The sequence below is a fragment of the Thunnus albacares genome, chromosome 21 (assembly GCF_914725855.1).
Source record: "Thunnus albacares chromosome 21, fThuAlb1.1, whole genome shotgun sequence".
Lineage (NCBI taxonomy): Eukaryota > Metazoa > Chordata > Actinopteri > Scombriformes > Scombridae > Thunnus > Thunnus albacares.
In genome coordinates, this window is record NC_058126.1 from 27,787,652 (window position 1) to 27,797,673 (window position 10,022).

The 10,022-nt window shown below is 40.2% G+C and overlaps 1 protein-coding gene across 1 annotated transcript; it reads right to left on the reverse strand.

The window, feature by feature from the left end:
• Positions 1 to 972: 972 nt before the first annotated feature.
• On the reverse strand, positions 973 to 5,517 carry c1ql3a (complement component 1, q subcomponent-like 3a). Its single transcript, XM_044340286.1, has 2 exons — positions 2,828 to 5,517; positions 973 to 1,300 (listed from the first exon to the last, which is right to left on the reverse strand). The coding sequence occupies exons 1-2, from the start codon at positions 3,416 to 3,418 to the stop codon at positions 1,043 to 1,045; spliced, it is 849 nt and encodes a 282-aa protein (XP_044196221.1). The 5' UTR covers positions 3,419 to 5,517; the 3' UTR covers positions 973 to 1,042.
• Positions 5,518 to 10,022: the final 4,505 nt, after the last annotated feature.

Here is a 10,022-nt window from a genome sequence, read left to right on the forward strand (position 1 = left end):
TAACTTTTAATGAAAAGTTGGAGTTAATCGGCAAAGGAAGACCTTCACCAGAGCTAATTTGGTGCTTAAAACCAAGGCTTTTTTCAACTCCTGGATTTCATTTTCAAGTAACTTTCGTTAATGCAATCATCAAAGGGTACATTTTTAAAAATCTAATAACAGCCGCTGTGCCAACTGATATTATTCTGGCCACTGCTGCCACCGTTGTGTATGCTATGGTTTATTTGGAAAAACAGTCATATGTCATATGCACATGTTGCTAATGTTGACTGTGTGCACGCTGTGGTGTGTGTGTGTGTGTGTGTGTGTGTGTGTGTGTGTGAGTGAGAGAGAGAGGAGCAAGAGAGAGAGATGTGTAGGCTTATTAAATTTTGTTGGTTTTGTGTGGTAGAGGGGTGGCTGTCATGCACCTTTATTCTTCTGAAGTGCACACAGCCTGTGTGATGATGTGATTATTTGTAAGGAGGATTTGCATTTTGCCTAAGAAATTAGCTGTTTGTTTTGGTGATAACTCTCACTCCCTCAGTGCTGTTTGCTCATTACATCGGCTGGACTAAGTTAGCGTCTTATTTTTGTTTCTGAGCTGGAATTATCATAGGTAACTTAAGCTGGGTTGGTAGATTGATTTTTATCCTGATGAAGGAAGGGAGGTCAGAAGGCAAAGATTGAGGAGTCATGGTTCGCTATTAAATGTGATGGTAGGAAAAGGTCAGCCTTTGCTTTTTATTTTCTTTTATTTTCTTGCTTTTTTTTCAATGTAAATGTGTTTGAAGGATTTGTTTTTTAAAGCTGTCTGTATCTTGACACAATCATGATCGCTACAGCACTACAGATAAGTAAATGTTGAAGATTTTAGAAAATAATTGAAACAAGATATCTGAATTTGATTTTTAAAACTAAATAACAGACAGAATTACTTCTTAAGATGCAAAGATTGTAGAGCATGACTTATTTCAATGAAATAAAGTGAGGTCAAATTTTACAAGTGATTTTAATATGGATGACAAATCAAGGATATGGGTAGTCTCACTGTGTTGATTATTCACACAGAAATGTGTTCTTTTTTCCCTCTGAACATATTTAAAAGTCTCAGCAGTAGTAGTCCTAATTGAAACATGTTTTTCAGCATCTGATTTGTCATGGAGTGCAGTTCTGCTGGTTTAATCCCAGAGATGTTTGCTGTGTTCGCTGCGGTCTGGAGCACTATTACAGTAGCAGGCTGACAGGCAGGAGGGATGTGCTTGGTGGAGCGATGCTGCAACACTGGTTTACCCCACGGATTAGATCTGCTGCTGAAAGCCTGATCACCACAGAGAGAGCAGGACACTGTTATGGAGCAAACACACAGCCAAGGAGACAGGAGGCAGCAAAGGGCCTCCGAAGATCCTCAGTTTTTATTATGATTATTATTGTTATTATTATTACTAATTCTATTTAGCAGTAAGTACATTAAGTACATTTACTTATTTTTCAATTTACTTATTTTTACTCTTTGCACTACAAAAGCAAGTGTCCTCCTTTATATTTGACTGTCTTGTACCATACAGCAAACAATTTGCAGTTGCAGGAATGATCTAGAAACTACCAAGTAACTTTTTCCAGACATTCTGTGGAGGTATTTAAAAAACACTGGTCATTCATTTTCCCTGACTAAATTCACATAACCATGAAAAAATGTTATGTTCAGATATTCAGGTAATATTCCCAGAACTTGTTAACAAAACTGGAATGGAGCTGAAATGCACTTTTATTTAATTTTACCAGACAGGAAACTTGGTAAACCAGAGAGTGAAATGTATATTTATGTATGTATTCTTTTATGTACTCATTTTGCTGCAAATATGCAGTAATTATATCAACTCTGATGCACTTCTGCATTTTAAACAAGCCAAAAGTATATGAGTTAGTTACACATCTTAGTACTCAGATCAGCTAAAACATGGCATTATGCATCAATATAATGCATTGATAATTTACTATTCTGGATAATTTGTCCATCATGATTATTGGGTGTAAAAATATGGAGAAATATACATTTTAAACATTGAGATCACGGAAAAATTGCCACTCTTGTTCTGGTTTAGTAAAATATGAAATTAGCCTACCTACAGAAAAAACAGATAAAATTAAGATCATATATCAGATGTACACAAGCCCACATGGCTGCTGCAACATTGTTGTCCTGTGGAATGCAGTTAACAGGTCTATTGAAAATGTCAGGGGATCTTTATACTCACAGTGAATTGTCTACATTTTAGACAGCTTTCCTGACCATTGCTCAGAGTGCTCAGACTTTTTTCCATCCAGCCTCCGTGAGGAGGACAGTAACTACCCATCTACCCTTCAGATTCTGACCTCTGACCTTCTGTCCCATTAAGCCCATCAACATGTAGTCCATAACCAGCATTTGCATCCTGCATTCTTCTCATTCCCCCTTCATGGTAGCTACCAATGCCCTGTAACAGATTCCCTTTTGTCGTTATTTTTGTGTTAGATCATGCTTACACATGTGAACTGCTGCGCTGTGAATGCTTGGCTTGTTTTATTAATGCATAAATAATGAGAGCTGCTGCTGCATGCCTGAACTTTAACTGTAATCAGTAGTTCAGTTTATATCAGATGGTATCTGAAGGATGAGGTGTGTAGGCTTATGCTACAGTAAATGTAGTGTACTCTAACTACAACAAAAATAGGCTAAACGTTTTTTTGTTTTGTTTTGTTTTAAAACAAACACTGTATCTGTCCTCTACAGCCAACCGTTGACAGCTGGGTGGGCTGTTAGATTGTGTCGTTAGTGTTATGCTCTTACATGCACAGTTTTTGTTACCTGGTTGTTCTTGCACAGATCAGCCCACATGCTAGTGCCGTCCCCTCCGCGCATCAGGACGTGGTAAGTGAAGAAATAAATCCCGGGGATGGAGCACGTGAACTTCCCGGTGGTCGGATCGTAGTGGTTTCCCAGGTTGGTCACCACGTCATCGAACTTGAGCACCTCATAGCCCTCGTGTTGCTTTTTCAGCCCTGCGTAAAAAGCGATCTTGGGAACGGTGCTGTAGGTGGCCGCACTAATTGCACCGGCAGCTGCGCTGGGTCCCGGCGGTCCTGGTAAACCAGGTCTGCCCTGTTCACCTTTCTCCCCAGGCGGCCCCGCCGGACCGGGCTGTCCTGGCTCACCAGGAGGTCCCCTTGGACCCGCCTTACCCGGGCGACCCGGTTCCCCCTTCGGACCTTGGATAAAAGTGGGTAAAGACTGGACGAGGCTGTTGTCTCGGACTGTGTCCGCCGTGGCGGTGCTGGTGGGAGATTTAGTGCCATAAGGGTCGCACACCATCCTGCAGGTACCGAGCATCTCGTAGTGCGCCGCCGTCCCCGCTGAGTTGACCAGAACTGGGATGAGGATGACCAGAACCAGAACCATAACGACCCCCAGGACCCCCGCCGCTACCAGCCGCTTCCTGCCGACCAGGCGCGTCAGCGCAGGACGATCCTGTTGTCTGCTTTTGGGTGAAATTTTGCTGACTGGAGAGGTAACCCTTGAAAGAAAAAAAAATGTAGCAGAGCTACACTTTGTTGGTTATGTTAATTAACTTTTTAAAGCGGAGCCCCCCTCCCCTTGGCGTCCTCGTCTCTCTCTTATCCACACTTTTTCTGCTGATGCGCTGCTTATTCAAGTCTCTCTGAAAGTTCAGCCTTTGGTGATTTCCACAAGCACTGGATTCAGCATCTCCGAGAGGTTCTTAATTCCAGACTTGGGGTCTGGCCCCTTTTTGACCCAAAGGTCCCGAACTAAAGTGGCTGTACGGCAGCTGGACTCTTAATACGGATCAGAACCAGTTAGACCGTATGCCTGATATAGCCTAGAGGCTCAAAGAATCAATAGCGCAGAGACACAGCAGGAGCACAGCAAAGAGAAAGAGAGAGAGAGAAAGAGAGAGAGAGAGAGAGAGAGAGAGAGAGAGAGAGAGAGAGGATCCCGATGCTCCGTCATACTGAACAGATTACACAATGCCAGAACAACCAACTTAAAAAGGCAATTAATGCCTTAATAAATAAAGACAGTTACTAAATGGTTAGAAGAAAACAAATCAGAAGAAAAAAGCTTAGCAGGCTTCAGACTTTGATAAATATTGCTTAGGTGAGCTGCTAACGTTAGAAACATCTTAGTCATTAATTGATTGTGCTCATAAAGAAACAGTCATTTGTCTCATGAATCAGGAGGACATAGAGGCAGTGACGGTGATGCCACTAAAATCGAACTACCATCGTCTTCGCTGGCTTCATTAGGCCTCCAAACGTCCACTTATTGAGAGTCCCTGAAAATGAGCTGCGAAGGTAACAAAGGATCATTGGATTGCCACTTCACTCAATATCAGTGCAATGAATGATGAATTGTTATGGAGGGTTTATAGAAGGCAGGAATAGGCGAGGAACTGAAACAGTATGACAAAATAATAAAAAGGGGACAGAACTTCACCAGCTTCATGCAGTGAGCCCTGCTGAAATCTCTCTGAACAAGTAGGTGAAGTTAAAGTGATTTAATGCAGTGGTTCCCAGTCCTTCTGACTTTGACGCCTCAAAGGTCACATATTTCATTGAGCTGTGAGCACTTAAAGCAAGCTAAATCTGATTTCTTTTTATCTAGTGACCTGTTTATAAGATGTCCTAAAAAAATGTCCCGAAAAAATTACAGAGCTGTTTTTGTTAGTCTAACTGTATTTCCAAAAATGCCAAACTATTCCTTTAACAAATAAAGCCTCTGTCACATATCGACACATCTGTAACATTTGCACCTTCTTTGTGGCTTTCAAATATCCAACATTACAGGACGAAAACTGAAATCAGCAATCTTTGCATGATGTTTGGCCTTTGGTTCATGAGAGGGAGAGCTACAGCTCTTTTTCCCCCTCAGCCAGGTGGCACCACTGCTGGAAAACAGCCTTTAACAAGTCCCTCAGGTTTGATATCTTCACTCTTCATTCAGAATTTATATATACATTTTCTGCTACACCCAATTTCCCCTCTAAATGTTCAAATGTAAGTGACAACTCCTTTATAATTTGAACTTTGACAATTACTACAAAGGGAAATCCTTATTTTCATTGTAACAAAGTTACTATGGAGTTGCTGTAGGAGTTCATTTTGTTTTTGTTATGGATTTCAAAATGTGTTGTTTTTTTAATCCATTTCATTTCATATCAGTATTTTTCCCCCGGACACGTCACTTTTCAATAAAGAAGCTTGTAAGAGCAGCAGGTAGCTGGTTAATTCAGAATTTACTCAGCAGCATTGATTCCAAAGATGTTGCCCAAAGGAAAGACTGTGTGAACAGCATGTCTTTCTCTTTGGTTACTCTTGCTAACAGGATCTAGCAAGTTGCTGCTGATTAAGAAGCTGAAAGATGATGAGGCGGGGAGTGGAATGGAACAACTCAGAGGAATAGTGACATTATGAAATAAAGGTGTCATTGGAAAAATGCTACTATTAAATAAATGACTTTAAAAGGGCTTTGTGAAATAAAAAAAAAACTACAATACCATATGTTTGTTACCATGAAAATGAGAATAAATTACATTTTTAAAAAATTGTTGGTTCATTATATATTTTACTATATGTCTTTAAATTTCCGTATTTATTTAAAGGAAAGGCCAATAACCAAGTTACCAATTTATTGAACCAATTCCATCATCAGGCAAAACAGCATGAAGACCCAAGGAAAGACCCCAGCCTACCACCCAAAGAAGAGCATTTGTACCTGTTTCAACTGATCTGGCAGAGCTACAGAGAGAAGTGCTACTGCTGCAGAAGAAAAAAACAGAGCTTGAAATTTCCAAATCAGAAATGGAAAAGAATAATCTGATTTTAAAACACATACTACTACAACACAGTAGTTGAAGAATGCAAAGCACAGTGAACAAACATTTATTATTGATTCTGTCAATGAATTACATTACCTTGGTCTACTTAAATAATTATTTATGTACATTATTTATGTAGACCTACATCTATTGTTAGTTTATTTAGCTTGCTTCTCTATTTATTTAGGCCTGTTTTGTTGACCATCTCTGTGTCCCTCAAATCAAATAAACAAAGTAAAATGCAATAAAACAATCAAGTCATATACTCATTTATCAGGTATTAAGTATTTTGTCGGGCACAAGTATGGCCTGAGCCCTAGATTCACAAGTCTGGTCTGGTTTATGTGAAAAAATTGTCCACCAGTATGTCTCAGACAGCATTGCCATCATTTGGTGTATCCTCTTCATCCCCTCTCTCATCACCATCTCTTGGTCCTTGTGGTTCATAGGATGAACATATTAGGCCACGTGACAAGCTAATAATAATATTAATACACAGTGGCATAGTGTGTGGTGACTGGACTTGAGTTATTCTAGGAGAACTACCAAACCTTAAATTAAAAAGACATTTGCCTATTTCTCACAATTTTTACATTTGCCTAGCTCACTAATATCTGTAACAGACGCATGTCTGTGTACAGTGGGAGGGAGACTGGTTGACAGGCCCTCCTGTGTAAGTGTGCGCACAGCAGGCCAGGTGTACATATACATTTGGATGACAGTTCATTTAGGTCAATGCAGGCAAAATGCACAGAATATTACCTTGAAAATGAAACAAAATAAAACATTTTATTCATTAAAGCTGTTCTATTCTCTCACAGTGTTCACAAATCCATAAGTCTGACTTGAAATAAATGTGCTCATCTCTCAAATGCCCTCTTTTCTCCCTATCTCTGTGTGAGACAAACGGTAGCCAATGCTCTGCTTTATCTGTGTGGGGTTTGCAGGATTTCTGAGAGGCGTCACCAACCATGAACGACAGGGATATCCACTATCTCCTAGCAACATACCCCAGTGTCTTCTTGCCTCAAAAATACTACTGATGTTACTCTCAGACAGAATTCGGGAGTCATGAGTGCTTCAAGGCCACTCAGCAACAACATTTGTGATCTTGGATTGGGATCACATATTAAATGCACATTGATAGAATAGTTTAAAGAAATTTACAATGTAGCACAAAGTCAAGAGGTTGTGTTATATAGCACAACAAGTTGGTCAATTTATTTTATTATACTTATGACTACGGACTACGGATGCAAATTAGCTTCAAGCTAACTCCAGTGTAGTGCATCATTTATGCTTAATACTGCACACTGTCCTGTTCAATAAATCAAATCAATTATATTTATTATATAGCGCCAAAATCACAAAAGCAGTTATCTCAAGACACTTTTCACAGGTCGAGACCATACTCTTTAATTTACAGAGACCCAACAGTCCCCCATGAGCAAGCACTTGGCATCAGGGAAAAGAAATTAAACCAAAACCAGAAAATAATGTTTTTTGCTTGTATGTCTAAAAAAATATTTCAGAAGCTGAACGTTGCTGAATAGTTTCCTCTGTCCTGTCAAGTTAATAACCACATTTTTAGTTTTGCTACGCTGCTGGACATAATGGAGCTCAGGATTTATCAGGACAGCTGCTTTACTCAAAACAGTTTCACTGTATGAACGTGGACTGTGTGTGTAACAGCTGACCTTTAAGATGTGTAGAAGAACACATAACATTAATTAACATTAGATCCTGACCAATCCTGTCCACGTGTCAGAGATTTAAATAATCAATAAGTCCCACTGCTGTGCCTCATGCGTGAATGTGCACAGTGTCTTTCATTGGGGAGATATATATAAACTTAGCACAAAAAGTAAGGAAATTTGTGTTTGGTAGATTATTTCTTTGTTGTAACAATGCTTCTTGGCAATACATCTTATACCGTTGGACAGCCTGTTTGTTTCCCTTTTAAATGGTGCCACATTTGTAAGGAACATGTGTTTGTGGGATGAGCAGCAGAGCTGAGTATGTGGGTTGAGACCAGATTCTGCCTACGTCAATTGGATCATAGGGTCAATGTGTGGAGAAGACGCAGAGAACGCTATGCTGATTGCTGCACCGATAGCGTAACATCTTTTGGTGGAGGCAGTGTGATGGTGTGGGGCGGCATCTCCCTCACGGGAAAAACAAGGCTTGTCATCATTGGAGGCAATCTCAATGCAGAGAGATATCAAGATGAGATTCTGCAACCAGTGGCAATCCCATATCTCCACAGTCTGAGACCAAACTCTATCCTCCAAGATGACAACGCTCGCCCCCACAGAGCAGGGTTTATCAGAGGCTACCTCCAGAGTTTGGGAGTGGAGAGGATGGAATGGCCTGCAAGCAGTCCTGACCTCAACCCCAGTGAACACTTGTGGGATCAGCTTGGGCGTGCTGGTCATGCCAGAGTGACCAACACAACCACGTTGGCTGACTTGCGACAAATGCTGGTTGAAGAATGGGATGCCATCCCACAGCAGTGTGTGACCAGGCTGGTGACCAGCATGAGGAGGAGGTGCCAGGCTGTTGTGGCTGTGAGTGGTTCTTCCACACTTCTACACCTGTTTGTTAAAAGAATAAATTGTTAAATTGCCAATATGTCTTGTTTCTTCAAAGTTCAATCATCCAATCTACCAAACACCAAACAAGAGTCAATGGCAGAATAAGCTGTTTGGCATTGGCAGAGAAGATTTGGCAAATTTTTCATGGGCGCAACCCACATACTCAGCTCTGCTGCTCATCCCACAAATGCATGTTCCTTACAAATGTGGCATCATTTAAAAGGGAAATAAACAGACTTCCCAACAGTATAGGATTTATTGCCAAGAAGCACTGTTACAACAAAGAAATAATCTACCAAACACAAATTTCCTTACTTTTTGTGCTAAGTTTATATATATATATATATGTATGTTCCGACACGGTGCTAGAGCAAATCAGTAGGACAGACATTTGATTTTCATGAGGGAGCATGCATTATATATTTGTTTGTCCTGTTATCAAACAAGTTGAACACAGCTTTGGACGGAGGGTACACAGACCCCCGGTCCTCCTGCCAGTAAAAAAACAAACAAATTTGGTCTTAAACGGAAATGTCAAACAAGCTGAACACTGGTCCTCCCGCTGGTCAAAAACGAACGAATGTGGTCTTTGGGTCCAGGTATCATCTGATAATTCGTAATTCATTTGTAATTCAAAAACCAAAAAACGGTAAATCTGTTATTTGTTTCAAAACAAAAAACAAAAAAACGTTTTTGGTGTCAGAATCAAATGACGAAAAGCCAATCAAACCCAGCCCGTTTATAGTTTTTGCCGATCAGTTTCATCGTTATTCCTTTTTGGATTGAATATCGAACAGGTCTGCGGACATCAAGCCAATTCGTTTTTGCGTTTGAAACCAAAAATGGAGGTCACAGGGGTTTTTCCTTTTTTCATTTTAAACCAAAAACGAAAAACGAAATCACGTGATCTATTTCTTTTTAGTTTCCAAACAAAAATCCAGAAAACCAAATTCAAAAGACCGTGCAATTTTAGTTTAGAAATAAAGTATTTTTGTCAGTTTTGTACGATAGCGGAAGCGACTACATTAGCCTACCCGTGATCCTCAGCGACCGTTGCTATGGTGAAGACGCCAGCGACAGCCGCGCGGGTGTGTAATATTTCATACACTTCGTTTCTTTGTCCATAGCACACATTATTTTCTTTACAGTTCAATGTACGGTAAAGTACGTTGATCCCGATCATAACCAATAATCTGCAGTGCTGACTATATGTTAAGGTTGTCGCTGGCGTCTTCACCATAGCAACGGTCGCTGAGGATCATGGGTAGGCTAATGTAGCCGCTTCCGCTATCGTACAAAACTGACAAAAATACTTGATTTCTAAACCAAAATTGAACGGTCTTTTGAATTTGGTTTTCTGGATTTTCGTTGGGAAACTAAAAAGGAATAGATCATGTGATTTCGTTTTTCGTTTTTGGTTTAAAATGAAAAAAGGAAAAACCCCTGTGACTTCCGTTTTTGGTTTAAAACGCAAAAACGAATTGGTTTGATGTCCGCAGACCTGTTCGATATTCAATCCAAAAAGGAATAACGATAAAACAAATCGGCAAAAACCAAAAACGGGCCGGGTTTG